The 21023-nt window shown below is 39.8% G+C and overlaps 1 protein-coding gene across 1 annotated transcript in view; it reads right to left on the reverse strand.

The window, feature by feature from the left end:
* Positions 1-21023, reverse strand: part of LOC124722073 (serine/threonine-protein kinase GL21140) — a 212200-nt gene that overhangs the window by 75834 nt on the left and 115343 nt on the right. Inside the window, exon 6 of the mRNA XM_047247271.1 lies at positions 17492-17669. Coding sequence (XP_047103227.1) covers positions 17492-17669 — 178 coding nt within the window. The remainder of the gene's footprint in view (positions 1-17491; positions 17670-21023) is intronic.

Raw genomic sequence — 21023 nt, forward strand, 5'->3', positions numbered from 1 at the left:
ACTTGTGCCCTTTCATCATGGCAGACGAAAGAGACAATATGATTATTTACAATGAATGCACAGAGCAAAACTTGGAGGTTGCCGCTACATCGCATACGTCTCATCACGATCTGGTTGACAAACTTTCCTATCACATAAAGCAATACCAACTAATAGGTCTATGTATTTCCGAAATGAATAAACAAAACTTAATGTGCAAGTCTTGCACAGTTGCATTACATCTTGGAGACTGTTTTTCTTCATATCATGTGAACGAGAAATACTAAATACCAAAGACAATGCAAATAAACAAATATATGAAACAAACAAGGTTTGTATTTATTTACATATGTATATCTTCAAAATTTCATGAAAGTAGGGGAACGGGGTTGAGAACTTTTAAAATATAACAATTTATAATCTCCCGATACTGTCAAGAACAGCCGGTGCCAAGGCAAGTAGTCCGAGTTAGTGCTGCCAGCACAAAGTGAATAAATTTGTATGAGACATGTGGACAGCAAAGTGTTAATGGTAATAGGCACACACATTGGAAATTACTACACTTACCGATTAAAACAACAGTTGGGTACGGTGTACAACTAATGTGAATTGACTGAAGAATTTAAAATGTAATAGATGCTGTTTCCTTGCTTATATAGACAATGAGCACAAAACGACACTACACAAATTAAATGTCCAATTCATTCTTTTTTATTTTTATTGTGATTCTAAGACAGCTGATAGGTCATAAAAAGTAGTCACTAGATGTTAATCGAACTACTTTATTTTCATAACGTGTTTTGGGTGTGGCCCATCATCAGATAACCACAATGCAATACACATACGAGTACATACAAGATGTCTTTCAACTTACAATACAGGGTAACAATTACTGAACTATATGACAAAAAACGTAAATTAGTTACGAACTATGGTGTGCACACCCTTTATTCAACATGTAAACATCACTACAGGTATTAGAATTTAGGTTATGACATGTTCGATATCCCTGCCATCATTGGCAATGACGTGGTGCACATGACTAGCGAAATTCTGCATGACCCGCTGAAGTGTCGGTACATCGATGCTGTCGATGACCTCCTGAACAGTGTTTTCAGCTCAGCAACGGTTTTGGGGTTATTACTGTACACCTCATCTTTAATATAGCAGCACAAAAAGAAGTCACACATGTTCAGATCTTGAGAATATGGCAGCCAATCGAAGCCCATGCCAGTGGCTTCTGGGTACCCCAGAGCCAGAAAGCTGTCCCCAAAGTGCTCCTCCAGGACATCAAACACTATTCTGCTTTGATGGGGTCGAGCTCCATCTTGAATGATCCACTTCTTGTCGAAATCAGCATCACTTTGAATAATGGGGATGAGATCATCTTCAAAAACCTTCACCACTGTGCCATCAAGAAATATTGCACCAACTATTCCGTGACTGTACACTGCACACTACACTGTCACCCATCGAGGGTGAAGAGACTTTTTGATTGCAAAGCGTGGATTCTCAGTACCCCAGATGCACCAATTTTGCTTATTGATGAACCCATCCAAATAAAAGTGGGCTTCACTGCTAAACCAAACCATGCATGTGCATACTACTTCCCATCATTCCCCGCGGCCAACCGTGCAGTTTGAACATCCTAATGCAAACTATTCAGAAGTTATGACGATTTTATTTCATATGGCTCATTAACTGTCATCCTGTACATGAAGTTACTACGAGGGTGATCCCAAAAGCAAGGTCTCCAATTTTTAAAAAATAAAAAGAAACGTTTTTTTTACAATAAATTGTACATAGTTTTGAAAGTTGAAAATTTTTCTATTTTTTCATGTAAACATCATTTAAATGGATGCATTTTTGTAAACACTGTAGCAGTTTCAGCATGCCCATATCATACCATCCTGCCACCACGCTACTGAAGAAGTGTCGGATCTCATCTTTCACCTGATTGGTGTCACTGAAGCTAATTAGGGTCTTGCCAGTGCAAGAATGAACAAGACAGAGGGCTCAAGCCAGGCCATCAATTTTGCAATGAACACACTGAGTTCATTTAGCAAGGTGCGTAGTACACTCCACCTTGCATTGTGTAGGCAGAACTGGTTCAACTGTTGACCTTCAGCCATGGTGCCATCAGTGCATACCAGTTCCGAAACCCGGAAATGCATCAAGGACGGTGATGAACAGGCAGTGAAAAACCATGGGTTCAACAGAGTCCTTCAGTCCAAAGGATAGGTCAAGACAGATCCTAGGATGGGGTACACACCATGAAGGCATAGACAATTGCTCCTTGATAGAAGGCAACATTGGGGGAGATTGGAGTGCAGAGCAGAGACACTATATGCAAACTGTGATTGTGTCTCCAGCCCTTGGTCTCTCTTGTGGAAGGGGAATCGTCTTACAAGGAAAAAGGATCTGGTAGTGCAGGTGCTCAGGAAAGCAGCAAATGTGCATCACATACTTGAGCAGCAGTTGTTGGCAACTTGGTAAGAGACTGGATCCTCCGTGAGTCAGCTGGTCACAAGGCTGGTCTGCTCAAGTCAGACCCAACAATGGTTTACTGGATCCAGTATCTGCAATGCTGAAGGCAATACCATGGGATCTGCCAGAGTCCCATAATCAAGACAGGACAGGATCAGAGCTTTGCAAAGCCACAAAAGAGTATAGCAGTCCCCACCCCATTTGTTGTTACTGACGCAGCAAAGAATATTAAGGTATGATGAACATGTATGTCTAAGTTGGCAAAGATGTGGAAGCCATGCCAAAGAGGTATTGAAGACCAGCCCCAAAAAGCTATAAGACTCCATGACATTGAGTAATTGGTTTTCGAGGTAGAGTTCTGGTTGTGGTCAGAAAGTACAATTGTTAAGAGAAGGGGGCATGATGCAAAACTTGACGGCTGAAGTATGGAAGCCATGGATGAGAGACCAGGACTGCACCTTTTGTACGGCACCCTGCAGTTGGTTTTCAACATGTCCCACCATTGCAAAAGGCGGCGAATGGCTGCCTCATAAAATTCCCGGGGCTGCAATGTTAACCAGTTCCGCATGTAGAGTTGGACGTCGTCGTCTGAGGTGAATTGTTTGCCCCTCAGAGCTTTTTTAAGGGGACCAAAATTGGCTTAATCACAGGGAGAGAGGTCCTGACTGTATGGAGGGTGGCAGAGAACCTCCCATTTGAATTTCTGCAGGATTGCCACGACTGTGCTGGCCGTATGAGGCTTTGCATTGTCATGGAGCAGAATGACCCCACGTGTGAGATTGCCTGGTTGTTTTGATTTGATCGCTTGGCGAAGGGTGGTCAAGGTCTGTCAGTAACGCTGGGCATTCACTGTTGTCCCGTGTTGCAGGAAATGAATCAGCCATCTTGGTCAAATGATTCACCTCGGGTGAAGACGTCCAGTTGTACGTGCAGAACTGGTTAACATCGCAGCCCCAGGAATTTTATAAGACAGCCATTCACTGCATTGTGTCACAGTGGGACAAGTGTCTCAACAGCCACGGTCAATACCTCTAACATACAGGTACTGGTTTCTGTAATTATGCCTCTGGCTTGTTTCTCTTTGAATGCCCCTTATATTATAAAAGATATGTTTATGAGACAGTAGTACTTTTCAATAGCCCACAAGAAGAACTACGTAACCTAGCAGGTCAAGTGTATAAATGCACTGAAGAATCAAATTCAATCAAACATCAAACAACAGAAGGAATTTACTTCCTTAATAATACTATTTCCAGTCACAATAACAAGCATAACTTCCAAATACACAGAAAACCCACAACCAATGAAGTTGCCATTAACAAAATCTCCTGACACCCAAACAATGTAAGATCACTTTTTTTAGGTCATCTGTGATACATACACTGCACATCCACATCAGCGTAGCGGATGCATGTAATGAAATGAAAATATTTAAAACTATAGCACACAAATAATGGATATAATCCGTCCCCTCAAACACGCTAATTGAACAAATTCGATGTACATTAAAGCAACAACCATCATCATTGCATGCTAAAAAAAAGTAATGCCAAAATCTGACAGATCTCCATTCTTCAATAAAGTGTCATCGAATTTGTAAACCTTTTCAGATTGCACAATATAAAAATATCCTCCATACACATAAACCAGAAAATAAAATTGTTTTCAATAACATACCCACTGCAAAGCGGCACCAAAGTCTGACACACAAACGTTCATGCTCTTGTTCTTGCTTTTATAACGAGCAAACAGGAAGAAACTTTGCAAAGTGCTACAAACAATATATGGCTGCCCTCTGACTCAAACTCTTGACCAAGTCCAGTTATACATAACACATGGCCCTTCAAACAGTCTGCAGGTGAGATCAATGATAACTTTTCAGTGTTACATATTGCTCACAAAAGGTTGCAGATGGATCTCAAAACAGTAAGAGATTTACATTCACAAGCTAAAATCACCACAAAAAGTCCTTAACAAACAAAGTGAATTGACACAGAACTATTTCTTCCAGAATTTCTAAGACATCCAGGCACAAAATACCAAAAAAGACAATAAGAATACATGCTCATCCTCCTGCATAAATTAATATTCTCCAATTCATGTAACAATTATAGCATTCTTTCTGTTTACTCAAAACTGTTTTGCTCTTTATTATTTTTATTGTCATGGCCCAATGAAGAAAAGTTTGGTCACACATGGTAGTAACTCATTCATGTCCAAAAGACGACACGCCACTTGTCCAAAAGAACAGAAGCCACATATATATAATTCAGATGAGAACGGCCAATGATCTCTTCAGTGTGAACGCACAACAGGCTCAACTCTTACAAGACTCAGAAAAATGCCATGAGTAATGAAGATAATGGGCAAGGAGAACTACATTAGTAGTGTGTGGACAAGTTCAGAATTTGTCTGATGGGAGCCGTGCTAGAGTAGTCTGTGCAGTTGCAATGATCACAGTGCCCAGATGATTTAGTGGTCAGTGTGTCTCCTTAGTATGCAGGGGAACCAAGTTTGACTCCCAGTCCAGCACAAATTATCAGCTTTCCCCATTGATTTCAATCAATCATCACTCTCAGCCAATGTCTGTAATTCTTTGTGTCGTAAATAATTCACTTTTTTTATCTTTTGTGTAATGTTTACTCCATATTATACATGCACTGCCAATATACGAATGCATTTGAAGCTTGCACAGTTCATGTGCATTCATTATCTATCCTCTTAAATATTTACTCTGCAATGCAATGCATCTCAAGTCAAAGATCATGACATAGCAAAGTGTGATATCTATGATTTTCACAGCTAAATCAGGTTGTTTGTACAAAATGTAAAATGTGCATTAATAGAATGGATTTTCTCTGGATGAAGCAGTGCATTGTAAGTACTCAAAACATACCAATTGTTTCTCTTTTGTAACTTTTTGTCACTAGTAACTAAATTTCCATTATTGCCACCAGCACCATCACCACAGCATCTAGTCCCACATGGTCCAGATTACGTTCTTGTAACGCCTCTATCTGCCGGTGATCCTGCAGTGGCTTGAAAACTAGTTAATGGTACAGAAAATACACCATATAAAAATGTAGAAAGTTACTATTTGCATATTATATCCAAATAAATTGCCAACATAATATGCTACTGCATACAACATGCAGATCGTTAAATTTATGTACGACAGTCACAAATGGTCATATTACAGTACATATAGTACATAAAATACATTCTTAAGGATATTATTCACTGGGATTTTTGTGTAAATATTGATGTATGCAGGGCCTCTGCATCATCTTTGTTTCAACTTGTAAACATTAACCAGCTGTTTAGATGTCAGTATTCCAAGTGCCTCCAAATGGAATGTTGTGACCAGACTGTATTGCAGAAGGGAGATTGACAGTGTTTGGTGCATTTTATTATTGCTAATGTAATATATTTCACTGCACGATGACAGTTACCACTGTTAAATGCAATGTACATAAATATTTCATTATGGCAGTCCTATTACTTCATTTCAGTGGTTTATGATGGGTGGTATGTTAATTGATGAAAGAGTTTTTACATCACTATGTGAGCATGTGAAATTTATGCGAGTCTTCATGAGCATGTACACCAGATAGCATTATATTGACAGTTAAATAAGAAATGCATTTAACGTATTCTCTGTTCTGGTATGCAGGATACCTAACGATGAATAAACAAATACTGTCTGGATTTTAACTTCTTTTACTGACAGCAACCAGTTTCAATCTAGGCTGCAGAATGCCTTTAGCTTTGCTGCCACAAAGTGCACGTTGTCAACAGTGGTGGCTGAAACCAGTAGTCATTACTAAAAGATGCTGTTACCCAGACAGTGTTTGTTTATTTATTGTAACAAAAGATAGCACAGTTATTAAGATATGGCATCAATTATGAACTGCATGGCGATGGTATGAAGATGGACTGGCTGTAATAAAGCAGTATTTATTGTCACCTCTTGGTGATGAATTATGACTTTTCTTTAAGAAACATTATTGATTTCACAGTCATATCAGAAAGTATACATGAGAGTCATTCCATACTGATTTACACTTTATTTTTTCTCATCATTTTTGGTTTGTCACTTGAGTCATCATTACAGTTGTGAGTACGTAGTACTTTGGTCTACGGTCTAACAATAAGTGGCAGCACAATTACTAAACTTGTAATCCCTGCACAGTACAGCGCTCTTTAAACATGACAATGCTTTTCCCCATATGAGTCAGAAAACTGCAGCTGCCATTGATGAAATGGCATTCCAGGTACTGCCACACCCACTGTATTCTCCTGACTTGACCCCTTTAACTTCTGGAGGCCCTCCTCGAACTACTACTATGGATCATATTACACCCATTACACACAGCTGCTCACAGTTCCTTTAAGTCTGTGAAATCACACTAATGCAGAAGATTTGTCATGGCCCCCAATAGTTGGTAATCAGAAGGGGGCCAAGTCAGAAGAATAAGGTGGGTGTGGCGTACGTGGAATCCCTTTTCAGTGATGGCAGCTGTGGTTTTCCAACTCATACAGGGACAAGTGTTGTCGTGCTGCAAGAGAACTTTACATGATGGGGCATAATCTCCATACACTGCCACCAACTGCCTGTGAGTATCTGCATTGTTTACATCCTCCTTCCACAGAAACTATATCATCCAGTTCCATTCTTTTGTTTATCATACTGCATGTTGTCCACTCACGTAATGACACAGTTTCGAAAATGGGCTGTACTGTGCAGGGGATTACACTTCTAGTAATTGTACTGCCATCTATGGTTAGACCGAGTTACTACATACTTGCAACTGTAATGAGGAGTCAAATGACGTACCATGAATAAAATAAAGTGTAAAACAATATGGAATGCCACTTGTACTTGCAGTTGAGGTTCTTTTTATAGATAGAACTGTCTACCATCTTTTTGATTTGGACAGTTAAGCCCCAAGATCCCCACAACCTATTTACTTGTCATCACTGTCTGCTGTCCTTGAGAAGGCTGGGTGCCTCTAACAAGTGCCACCCCTGCCCCTCCCCACCTTGATCTGTCCCATCATATAGGACTTATTCACTTGAACACACAACATGAATGCACTGGGAAAAAACAAACCATTCACATAAACATTGTGAATATTCTAGAATTATTATTACTTCTTAGTAATACGTACTGCTGAAATGAATCATTGAGACAATGGGCTAAAACTGTCTGCAGACAGAAGGTCCAACTTAGATCTCTCTAAAACAGCCAATGTTTAACTCGCACTGCTGGCTGGTGACTAGCAATAGCTGCACTATGGATTCACCATACCATGAATAACACTGGAGTACAAATCTCTGCTGCTGGTGAGTTTCATCCAGGAAGCCTGTAGTACTAACATGTGGTCCAACAATTCATTATCCTTGATACAGTAGTATATGGAGTATGGTGACAATTGAGTGTGGTGACACAAATGTACAAGGAAGAGTCAAAAATTAAGCTAAACTTTCATCAGAAAACACCTTTAAATCCTTAACCTGCCTTCTGCACATGCATACACACCATTCAACCCCGACCACTTCAGATGGATTCTGTCAAGAATTAACATGTCCATTCCACTAGTAGTTTGCACCAAAGAGGAACAACATGTATTAATTATATTTCTATGGTCAGAAGGGATGAAGGGGCTGAAATTCATCATAGACTTTATACGGGGTATCACATATCACGTAACATAGGTGGCAAAAGAAGTTTGACACATACAGAGAGAGCTGGATGCACATCAACATCCACCACCAGATTCAGCACAGCCAAGAGATGGTTTTAGTGGAGACTCAAGTTACGACTGATACAGTAGCATCTTCTCTAGACATCAGTCCTGGTTCTGCCTATCACACTAATCATGATGAACTTTTTTCCATAAAGTTTCTGCACTATAGTTACCAAGCCAGCTTACTTAAGAACTATGACAAATATGCCGATATGCCGATATCTGCCAACAACTGCTTGACCATTTCAACAGGGAACAAGGTCGGTTATGCTAATCATTTTTTGGGATGTAAATGGACCCATACTGGAAAGGTACATGACAGAGGGATCGACTACAACACCAAGTCTTATGGTGAATTGTTGGAAAACAAGCTGAAGTCAGCCATTCACATCAAACAATGAGATATATTGTGAAAGAAAATGTTGCTGTTGCGCAACAATGCCCATCTGCGCATGGCCCACCGTACCATTGAAACTATTAAGAAATTGGGTTTTGAGCTATTGGAACACTTTCCCCACAGCTCAGATCTTACTCCCTATACTTACATCTACACTCTTAAATCACTTCCAGTATGTGGCAGAGGGCACCTCTAGTACCACTAACTAATCCCCTATTTCCTGTTCCATTTGTTAATTGCGTGTGGGAAGAATGATTATTGGTAAACCTCTGTATTAGCTCTAATTTCTTGGATATTCTCATTGTGGTCTTTTTATAAGACATATGTGGAAGGAAATAATATGATGCCCAACTCTTCCTGGGATGTACTCTCTCAGAATTTCAATAGTAAACCTCTCAGTGATGCACAATGCCTCTCTTGTAGCATTTGCCACTGGAGCTTGTTGAGCACATCCATAATGTTCCCACATTGATTAAATGATCCTGTGACCAAATGTGCTACTCTTCACTGGATATTGCTTGTCCCTTCTAGTAATTCAATGATGTAAGGGTCCCAGACTGATCTGCAATACTCCAGAAATAGTCAAACAAGAGTTTTTTAAGTCACTTTTTTTGAAGATTAATTACATTCCCTGAAGAATCTGCCTGTGTATCTCAGCCTAGCATCTGCTTTATCTACTATTTGTTTTATGTGGTTATTGCACATCAGTTCACTCCAGATGGATACCTAGGTATTTAGCAGTAGTTACTGTTTCCAGCAATTTGTTACAAATAAAATGGCAGAAAAAAACACTACCTATAAGGAGTTGTGAGACATGAACAAAAGTTGGTAGATGTGTTTTTACACATGAAATACGATGTCTATGCAAATATCATGCCAGCTGCATAGGAGCAGAGCTAGTAGTGCCACTATGAAGATACACATAAAGTTTGCTTGAAATACACATTGTAACGATTGCGAGAATTAGTTATCTTTGAGATAGGGACATGCTGAGTTGATGTTATTCAAAAATGCCTTTACGGTGACAAAGATGCCATTATCAACACCACATGCACTTTCAATGTGCTAATGTAATAGTGCTACGAGAAGCTGGATGTTCCTTCTGCAATATTTTAGAAAGAAGGAATGTAGCACACAGCAGATGACTGCTGACAGGAGTGATCACAAGAATGTACGGTCACAACATGGCTCTGGATGGCCACACAGCACTACTAAGAAGAAAGACCACCATTTCTGTTATACGGCTCTGATGCATCATACTGCATCTGCCGTAGCTATTTGAGAAGCAGCTGACACCGTAGTGACACAATAAACCCTTACACACCAGTTACTTCAAGGGCAGCTCTAAGCCCAATGCCCCGTAGTGTGCATTCCACTGACCCCAAACCACTGACATCTGCAACTTTAGTGGTGTCTAGCAAGAGCTCACTGGGGGACAGGGTGGACGTCTATTGCGTTTTCTCATGAAAGCTGATTCTGCTCCAGTGCCAGTGATGGGTGTGCATTGGTTAGGAGGTCGGTTGAGGGCCTGCAACCAGCATGTCTATGTGCCAGACACACTGGAGCTACACCTGGAGTTATGTTCTTTGGATGCAATTTTGTATGTCAGCAAGAGCATTCTCATGGTTATCCCATACACCCTGACTGCAAATTTGTATGTCAATCTGGTGATTATTCATGAACAGCATTCCACAGGTGTTTTCCAACAGGATAACACTCACCAACATACCACTGTTGTAACCCAACATGCTCTACAGAGTGTCAACATGTTGCCTTGGCCTGCTTGATCAGCAGATCTGTCTCCAATCAAGCACATATGGGACATCATCGGACAACAACTCCAGCATCATCAAAAACCAGTATTAACCATTCCTGTATTGACCAATCAAGTGAAACAGGCATGGACTCTATCCCACAGGCAGACGTCCAGCACCTGTACTGCAACAAAATGCATGCACATCTGCATGCTTGCATTCAACATTCTGGCAGTTACACCATTATTAATGTAACAGCATTTCACATTTGAAATGACTTCGCTCACGCTTACATTAACCTTGATCCTGCCATGTTAATCACTCAAATATGTAACCTAGACAAATATATTCTCAAAATTTCATTACTCTACGTTATTTATCTTTTAGTGTTGTAATTTTTTTCCTCTTTTCCATCTACATGGATCCAAAGAAGTCATCAAATATCAAGTCCATCTGGCTGGGCTAGGGAGAGATGCTCTGCCACTGCCTCAGTTACATTTCTAGGCCTGCTCACAACAGCATTATTGCAGTCAGAGAGGGGGTTCTGTCCTCAGCTCAAATTACACTTACTGACACCCGCATTAATGTTTTTAGCATAATACAGGCAAAAGAATCCAGAATTTCTCTCTTTGCCAATAAGCAGGATGTCATCTGAAATAGTATGAAATTAGAATGGATGTACAGTGGCTTGGTGACGCACACCCGATAATATCATTCATGGATGTTTATTTTTGATTTAGGCCGCAAAAACATCTAAGATCATACACACCCATGTCAGAACCTTAGACCACTAATACAAAAAAAGGAGTTAAACCCAAGCGATCAGAGGAAAGGCAGCTAAGAACAAGGACTTCTTGGAGAAAGGTCCACAAAATACAGAGAGAGAGAGAGAGAGAGAGAGAGAGAGAGAGAGAGAGAGAGAGAGAGAGAGAGTGTGTGTGTGTGTGTGTGTGTGTGTGTGTGTGTGTGTGGATCTGATGGGTACCCAATGGTGAGGTCATCACCCCCTTACACTTATGAAAACAAATGAATGTGGAGATGAACTAAAAGTGTTGTACACACATGCACTCAAAATGACCACACATTTACACTGTATCACATCACTCTCACATGCACTAAAACCAATTAGGAGGGAAGAGTGCTAATCAAGAAATTAAAACACAGAGAAAACACAACACAGAAGAACTAAAAGAAAAGCACAGGGGAAATGTGACTGGCTGACCACTTACAAAAAACTAAGGTGAGCCAGCCATCCTTTGACACATTAGGAACATCTCCCTAAAATCATCTTAAAAACGTTGGACAAGTCATAAAACTTTAAAACCCTAACCACATTCATTTGATCATTACATAAAATAGATGGCAGATCCGCCAGCAAATCCGCCGCACTCTGCTGAGTGCAAATTTGTACATCAATCTGGTGATTGGACCTGTTGTGCTGCCATTCATTCATGGAACACCATTCCAGAGGGTGTTTTCCAACAAGATAAAACTCACCCACATACCACTGTTGTAACCCAATATGATCTACAGAGTGTCATTTTGTCTTGGCCTGCCCGATCTCCATATCTGTCTCCAATCAAGCACATACTTGACACCACCATCTGACGACAACTCCAGTGTCATCCAGAAACAGCATTAATCATCCTTGTATTGACCGAGCAACTGCAACAGGCATGGAACTACATCCCACAAATAAAATCCAGCACCTATGCAACAAATGCATGCACATTTGCATGCTTGTGTTCAAAAATCTGGCAGTTACACTGGTTATTAGTATACCAACATATCACATTTGCAGTGGCTTATCTCAGCACACTAACTTGTGATCTTGCAATATTAATCATTTAAATTTGTTATCTACACAAATGTATTCCCAAAACTTCATTACTCCACATGAATTATTATTTGGTGTTGGAATTTTTTCCATTAGTGGAGTTTAATTTTATATCTTCTCATTTGTAAAATATGTTACATTTAGTTTATTTGCATTTAGCGACAACTGCCAGTCCCTGAGCCAGTCCTGCAGTTCGTTACAGTCTTCTGGCATTGCTACTTTGTTATAGACATCTGCATTATCTGCAGACAACTTCACAGAGCTTTCAACATTATCCTCTAAAACGTTAACTTCAACTGTAAACAGCAGTGGATCTATTGCACTCCCATGGGGTAATCTTGAATTTACCTTCATATATTTTTATTTAGCTTTGTTAAAAGTGACACGTTAAATTCTATCTGCTATGAAGTCTTGAATCCATTCACAAATATGGTCCAATACTCGGTAAGTTCATATTCCCCACCCCCAACTTAAACAACAGTGCAGAACTGTACTAAATGTCCTTCCTGAAATCATGGATCATGGCATTAACATGAGCACCATTATCAACAGCACTATGGATTTCATTGACAACAGACACAGGGCCGAGTATCACAAGATCTGTATCTGTGAAATCAATGTCTATTTTTATGGCAGAGATTTTGTTTCTCCAAAAGCACAAAAGATGTTCCCTTACTCTATGACATGAATGTCAGCAATATAGACCTGTAATTATGTTCATCTCTCTTATGAATCTTCCTGAAAACTGGAATGACTTGTGCTTCCCCCCCCCCCCCCCCCCCCCGAGTCACTAATACCCTTCATTGTTCCACTGACCAATGCTGAAGTGTTGCTGTAAGGGCAGCAAGTTCTTTTGCATGATTTCTGTAGTGTCCTTACAGGTGTCTCATCTAATCCAGATGCCTTTCCACTACAAAGCAATTAAAGTTGCTTTCCATTCTGCAGTTACTTACCTAAATCTGTGCCATTTCAACATTTGTGCAATTAGTGAAAATACGGACCTTATTACGATCTTCTGTAGTGAAACTGTTTTCAAAGACCAAATTCAGTATTTCGGCCTGCTCTCTCTAATCTCCTGTTTCAGTGCCTGTGTGGTGACTGAGTGGCTGAGTCGATGATTTTGATAGGCTTACCAATTTTACAAAACACTAAAACTTGTTAGGGCTTTTAGTCAGATTGGTTGGCAAAATTTAATTTTCAAATTGATTGAACACTTCTCTCATTTCTCTTTTTTACGTTCATTTTTTGCTTCGTTCAGCTTTTGTTTGTCAACTAGGTTTTGATTTTGCTTAAACCTGTGATGAAGTTATCTTTGTTTCTTTAGGGCTATCTAAGATAGCTATTACACCATGGTGGGTCTTCCAATGCCTGGAAACCTCGTTCTGAACATATTTGTCTAAGGTGTAGTAACTAATGCTTGTGAATTTTATTTATTTGTGCTCCACATAATCATCCTCAGAACTGAATATTTGATGCTGACTTCACATACTCATTAGTATTTTGTCACTTTTGCTAAGGAAAACTATTTTCCTACCTTTCTAAACATTCCTTACAACACACTTAATTATGATCAAAAATATCCAATTGTACATCATCTGGTTTGAAAATTGAAGGTCTATTTGTTCCTAGGAAGTGTAAGATGTTAGCCTCACAAGTTGGATGTCTAACTACATGCCTGCTCAAACATTCACAATGAAGTCACATGTCAGGCACCAGTTATGATCGCATGTTTCTCCCATCCTATAGATGGTAAATTGAAGTCTCCCTCTGTTACAATAGAGTGAGCAGAGAACTAATTCACAACATTCTGTAAGTTCTCTTTGAGGCACTCTGCCACTGCAGCTCCTGATGAAAGAAGTCTATAAAAGCACTGAATTACCACATTTGCCCCATCTTTGTTTCGTAATTTCACTTAGATTATTTTATATTCAGCACCCCTAAGAACCTCAGTAGATATTACCAAACGCTTTACTGCAAAGAATATTTTGCCACCAATGACATCTAATGTATCCTTGTAACATATATTCCAATCAGTATTTAGGATATCATTGCTATCCACAACCAGTTCAATAAGAGACAAAACTCTGATACCTTCCCATACATACTCCTGCATTTACTAATATCATAAAAAGGGAGATCAGAAAGTAACACACAATGATTTTATTACCAAAAACTTCAATAGACAACAAAACAAAAAAATTAAAAATGAACTTACACTATGTGATCAAAAGTATCTGGACATCTCCAAAAACATACATTTTTCATATTAGTTGCATTGTGCTGCTACCCATTGCCAGGTACTCCATATCAGCGACCTCAGTAGTCATTAGATATCATGAGAGAGCAGAATGGGGCACTATGCGGAACTCACGGACTACGAACGTGGTGGGCAATTGGGTGTCACTTGTGTCATATATCTGTACATGAGATTTCCACACTCCTAAACATCCCTATGTCCACTGTTTCTGATGTGATAGTGAACTGGAAACATAAAGGGACACGTACAGCACAAAAGTGTACAGGCCGACCTCGTGTGTTGACTGACAGCATGTGTAATGCCAACAGCAAAATTCGGAGGCATTGGTGTTATGGTGTGGTCATGTTTTTCATGGAGGGGGTTGCACCCCTCGTTCTTTTGTGTGGCACAATCACAGCACAGGCCTACATTGATGTTTTAAGCACCTTCTTGCTTCCCGCTGTTGAAGAGCAATTCGGGGATGGCGACTGCACCTTTCAACACGGTTGAGCACCTGTTCATAATGCATGGCCTGTGGCGGAGTGGTTAAATGACAATAACATCCGTGTAATGGACTGGCCTGCACAGAGTCCTGACCTGAATCCTACAGAACACCTTTGGGATGTTATGGAATTTCAACTTTGTGCCAGTCCTCGCCGACTGACACTGATACCTCTCCTCAATGCAGCACTCTGTGAAGAATGGGCTGCCATTCCCCAAGAAACTTTCCAGCACCTGATTCAACGTATGCCTGCTAGAGTGGAAGCTGTAATCAAAGTTAAGGGTGGGCGAACACCATATTGAATTCCAGAATTACCGATGGAGGGCACCACGAACTTTTAAGTCATTTTCAGCCAGGTGTCTGGATACTTTTGATCACATAGTGTACATCATTTACCTACTTTTCCGCAGAGTCACTAACCTTCTCAACACATTTCTCCCATCGTGGTACCAGTGTCAATATGCATTGTTCATGGAAGTCCATTTGGTTGCAGTATAGTCATCTGCAGACTGCTGATTTCACTTCCGCATCTGTTGCAAAGCATTTGCCAGACAGGAATTTCTTCATGGGATCAAAAGAGATGAAAGTCTGATAGTGCAAGATCTGGACAGTATAGTGGATGCTGGAGCAACTTCCACCAAGATTCGGCAATTTTCTCATGAACAGGAGCAGCAACATGGAGGTGAGCATCATCATGAAGAAGTTTGAAACTGTCAGAATTAATGTTGTGAGCAATATTGAATACTGTACCATAGGAAAAGGTTAACTGCTGCAATAATGTTTGCAGTTGCACACACTGGTTGTTCAGAATTGCCGTGTCAATTGCTCCAACATTCTGCAGAGTTGCAGCTGAGACTGGCTACCCAGTGTGTGGTGAATCAGTAAGCATCATACGGCCCTCTGGAGACATTGCTACGGTCCATACAGTCATCCCCATACATGCCCCTTATGTCCTTGTGAATTTCACTCTGTTTATGCACTTTGGCCTACAAATATCAAACTACACTTTGCTTCTATCAAAAAACACCATTGTGCATTACTGTCTGATCCTCCCTTGTATTAACCATTTCTGTTTCTGTTCATGAGAACAAACATTCTCTGGGAATAATGTGGCTGAGCTAGTTTGGATTTTGGCCTAGAAATTCACATCCAATATTATCGCAGAATCATCTAAACCTCTGGGTTAGACTTATAACTCTGCTCTAAACCAGAGGACTGCCAACAGATGCCTCCACCAAGCCAGTCAACTTCAAAAGAAACGAAAGTCTCGGAACACATGCAGCTGACATCATTTGTGCTAAAATAAACCAAGATTTGCACCCAGTGCATTTGACACCCACCAGCTGAGCCTCCTCCATGTCTCTGACAAGACCTCTCATAAAACATATCGAGTGCACACTGCCATTCTTTTCTGACATGCTTGCAGTTTTGCTGACTGGCTCCATTACCCGCCTGACATTGGTGTTTCCAATGACCAGCATATCCACTGCCTGTGCTTGTCTGGACTGTGCAGAAAAATCTGGCACTAGCTCAACAAGAGTGGCATGACATGCTGATATAACTTTGTTATCAACACTGAGTAGTACCTCGTACCTGTTGCTAAGGCACAAGGAAGCAGCCATTAAACCAGTTCCCATTTTTGGCCTTCACCCAGAAGCTTGCAAACCCATATAGCTCAGATGTTGCATGTCGGAAGATGCAAATGGCTTGTTTGCCTGAACTACTCATGGATGTTTTGTGAGGTGATCTATTTTCCTCAGATGTGGAGGTGCAGAAAGTTGTCACAAGTGGCTTCACAAGAACAGTTTCTTGGCAGGAATATGCAAGCTTGATGTACAATAACATGGTGAAAAATAATGTACTTGTCCACCCACCATTTTATGTAGATACATTGTAGAACAGCTAACAAATTTTGACTCTCCCATGAACATAATATTAGCACTTCATCTTGAGTATGGATGGTGGATAGGTCCTACTAACATTATTTCCCTTTCCATTCAGAACATCAATTACAACTACTTCATTCATTACAAACTTTCCCGTGGTAAATGGTACTAAATACATAACTGTGATGCGCTTTACGCTTTGGAGACCATAGCACTAATCAGAAGACCACACTTTAAGGAGGCCATGTTGTGTTTCTTGGGCATGTACGTACAAAAAATTGCTAGAAATGACTGCTGTATACGAAATCACTGAGAGCTATGTCCTTCAATTTTAGTCTACTCAGCAAAACTGTAATATTGCACTCTATGAAGGTAGCCAAAGTCAGAAAGTTATGGTGAAAAATAGATCACAGTTGTTAATATTAAAGAATCTCTCTCTCTCTCTCTCTCTCTCTCTCTCTCTCTCTCTCTCTCTCTCTCTCACACACACACACACACACACACACACACACACACACACACACACACACACACCGTTTACAGTTAGCACATATGCTATGCCAGCTAATTGTAATTACTCTTTGTCTGAAAAGAAAGAAAATGTGTCAAGCTTGTGGCAACTGAAATGAACAGTTCTTATAAATCAATGTAAAAACCAATTACCTCAACATATTCCATGATAAGGTATAAGAATGAATCAGTGAAGAATTCAGTAACGAGATGTATTATGTTTGGGTGATATAGCTTATGCAAAACAGCTACTTCATTATCAATTATGTGTTCTCTGCCTGCACATTTGGATTTGTCAATAACTTTCAGTGCATACACCTGACCTGTTGCCCTGTAAAGATGACAGAATATTCAATATTAGAAAGCACTGTATATGGAGTACCATCAATTATGATAAAAATGCAACATAAATTACTACACATAATTAAATTTACTAAAATTAAATTAAAAATGATTATTACCAGTTTTTGAGACAGAAAAGAATCATTTACTTACACCCACTGACAAAGTAACACCTTACCAAGCACCAAAACACACACACACACACACACACACACACACACACACACACACAGTGTTGCATTATAAAATATCAGTTTAGTTTAAACACAGAGGATCTTCCCAAGTGGTGTTTAAACTGTATCTTGTGAGATCCTTCACTCAGGAACATACGAACTGCATACACATCAAAGTAGTTCCGCATGTAGGACTGACAGAAAGTAACAATTTGCAGTGTATGCTTCATGTGCAATAGTGACCATCTGTACATTAATTGTGTTGCCCACATATTTTGGCACTGAGAAAGAAACTTAGGTTGTTGGGTGATCTTAAGCTTTCCCAGAAAATCAACAGTTTTTATTGCTCCATGGCAACAAAGGCACACCTACATATCAGCTGGCAAAACATCTAATAGCAGTATTAAGTGCCTTCGTCAGTAAATGTCAGCACCACATAAGAAACTCAGTACACTTCATTCAATGGTTGCAAGAACTACACTTTTGTAATCAGGATCTGACTGATACCTCTGACACAGTCTCACTCTTCACCAGGGTGCCACGTTCTGATCCCCTCAAGCTTATCTGGGGTAAGTTCAGCCCCATAATGATTAACCTCTTCAAACCTGTCCACACATCTACATTCTCTCTCTCAAATGGTGGCTATTATGAACAAGTGGATGACATCACCATGGGTGCTCTCTATAACAGGTACCAACAAACTTATTCATGGAGGATTTTGAAGGGGAAGGTCTGAAAGAAGTTGCACTGAACCCCACCAGTTTCTTCAGGTATGGCGATGAGACATCTGTTGTGTGGCCACAAAGGTGTGAAGTATTTCAAGAGTTCCTCCAACATCTGAACTTCCAGTAAGAGAATGACAAATTTCTCTTTTTGGATATCCTGATCAAACACAAAGTGGATGGCATTATGGGACACAGAGTGTACAGAACCCCACCTCCCCCTTTCACATACACAGATTTGTATTAATACACTTGCAGCTGCCATCATCTTTCATAGTGTGTGTGTGTTCTATGTACACTTGCCCCCAAGGCTCATGCAATATCCGACGAAAATGAAAGTTTACCAACAAAGCTCAAACACCTTCAGGATGTATTCAAGAAAAACATACATAGTGAAACACAAATCCAATGTACCTCCAGGCAGAGGGTGGGGCCTAACAAACAGAATGCAATGTTGAAAATGAGACAATGGCACACTTGCCATATGCCAGTAAAATATTGAATAAAATTGGCCAAATCTTGACTCAGCATAACATTAAATGTGTTTACCACCCACTTCCAAAAACATGAGCACTAGAAGGCACTATTGTGATTTGGGATCTCGTAAACTGGCCATCTTCCATATTCAATGTAAATGTAGTACTGTATCAATTGGGCAGACTGGGCACTTAGTCTAAGGAAGGTGTCAGAAAAACAGCAGATATGCCAAACTCGACCAAACCACAAAATCCACAGTTGCATAAAACTATACAGCTACTGGGGACTGAATAAAATATGAACAAATGGAAGTGTTAAATAAATATTTTTCAATAATGTGTTGAAGGAGTCTGTTGAAGTACGAGAGGCCAACAGTCTGATTGATAGGGACAGTGGCTTCACTCTCAGTAAAGTGTGGAGCTCAGCACTATGTGAACTGTACTCATAACACTGGGCAAGAGTGGCCTCCATGCCATCATGCCATATAGGGACTGTAGAAGCACTTATGGACCAGAGTTTGTGCCCAGCATTCTGTGATCCCAAGTCCCCTCCAATACTCTACCAGATGCTGCATGTGGTTGGGCAGCAAGGGAAGAAGTGGCTATTGATAACGGGAAGAAGAAGAAGAAGAAGAAGAAGAAGAAGAAGAAGCAGCAAGACATGCCAAAGATGCTTAGTCTGCAGGTGTCACTTGAAGATGACCAAAAGATACATTTCTTTCACTTGTTTCAACAACTGTACCTGGCTGGACATCCAAGAGCAATACAAGCAACCTGGGTTGTTGTCACTTGGTGGCTATGAAATTATGCAGAACAGCACAACTACAGTATATTTTACTTCAGCAATAACATATAGTTATTAGGAAATATACATTCTGGAATTTCTCAAAATTCATGAAGAGTAATTAGTCACAGAGCTTCATTAAATGAAGAAGTTTCTATTAAAATAGATAATTGAACATAAAATGGTAAACCACCCCCAGGCAAGGTCTGAATAGTTGGGAAGGAACATGGCAAGGTAAGAGAATTCATAAGGGAGCACTTCTATTTGATCCACTGTTTTATTTTGTAGCAATCTTTGGCAACTTATACCGGCATATAAAAGAGGAAGCAACTAAGTAAGCAAAACAAAACTTTTTGCTACAAATATGAGTTTTATCACACAGTAACAAAAGGTGCATTGCTGAATCTCATTCTAATTCTCATATTTTTGAAGCAATACAGTTAGAGGGGAAAATGAAATATTTTCCACTATGGGGTCTGTGTTTCCCTACACCATTAATGGGTGATTTTGACATATTGACATCATAAAATGCAATATTGTGCACAATCTGAGATATCTTTAAGTGTTATAATACAAAACAACCCATACTGGAAAGCACAGGATAACTGAGCCTCAACTGTGGCTTACACACAAAATTGTGTATACATACACTGCTCTGATGCATGTTCAGCTCAAAATACGCGGTATCTAGGCTAACAGAACGGATTGTGGCCTCTCTAATTCTGAAATTTGGGTGAATTACTCTTCGGGCTTGTTTACAAGAATAATAGGCTAATTTTTTCATTAATTATTGCAAAACATGTGACCAAAAACACACAACAAAACTACATCTTTGTTTGATACACCTGCCATTTTATTATTTCAATAAATTTGAAAAAAAACTGTGCTTCTAATCCACACAAAGTATTTTATATGTTAAGGAAACTGTGTGTTTTTTATTTCAGATAAGATCTGCAGACTGCAGGACTTCCATCACGGATACACCTCATTTTGGCCAGAGCAACTTTAACTCCTCACATTTTAAGGGCTTAATGGTGACTTAAAAAAAAGAAAGAAAGAAATTCAATGTTTTCCAAGAATCAATAAATAATGTGCAAAAAGATTTACTTTGATTCCTTCATTAGTTAAAAAAAAGTAAAAGTCACTTGTATTATAGACCGATTGCAGAGAATGGACTCTTTATCAACT

The sequence above is a fragment of the Schistocerca piceifrons genome, chromosome X, assembly GCF_021461385.2.
Source record: "Schistocerca piceifrons isolate TAMUIC-IGC-003096 chromosome X, iqSchPice1.1, whole genome shotgun sequence".
Classification (NCBI taxonomy): domain Eukaryota; kingdom Metazoa; phylum Arthropoda; class Insecta; order Orthoptera; family Acrididae; genus Schistocerca; species Schistocerca piceifrons.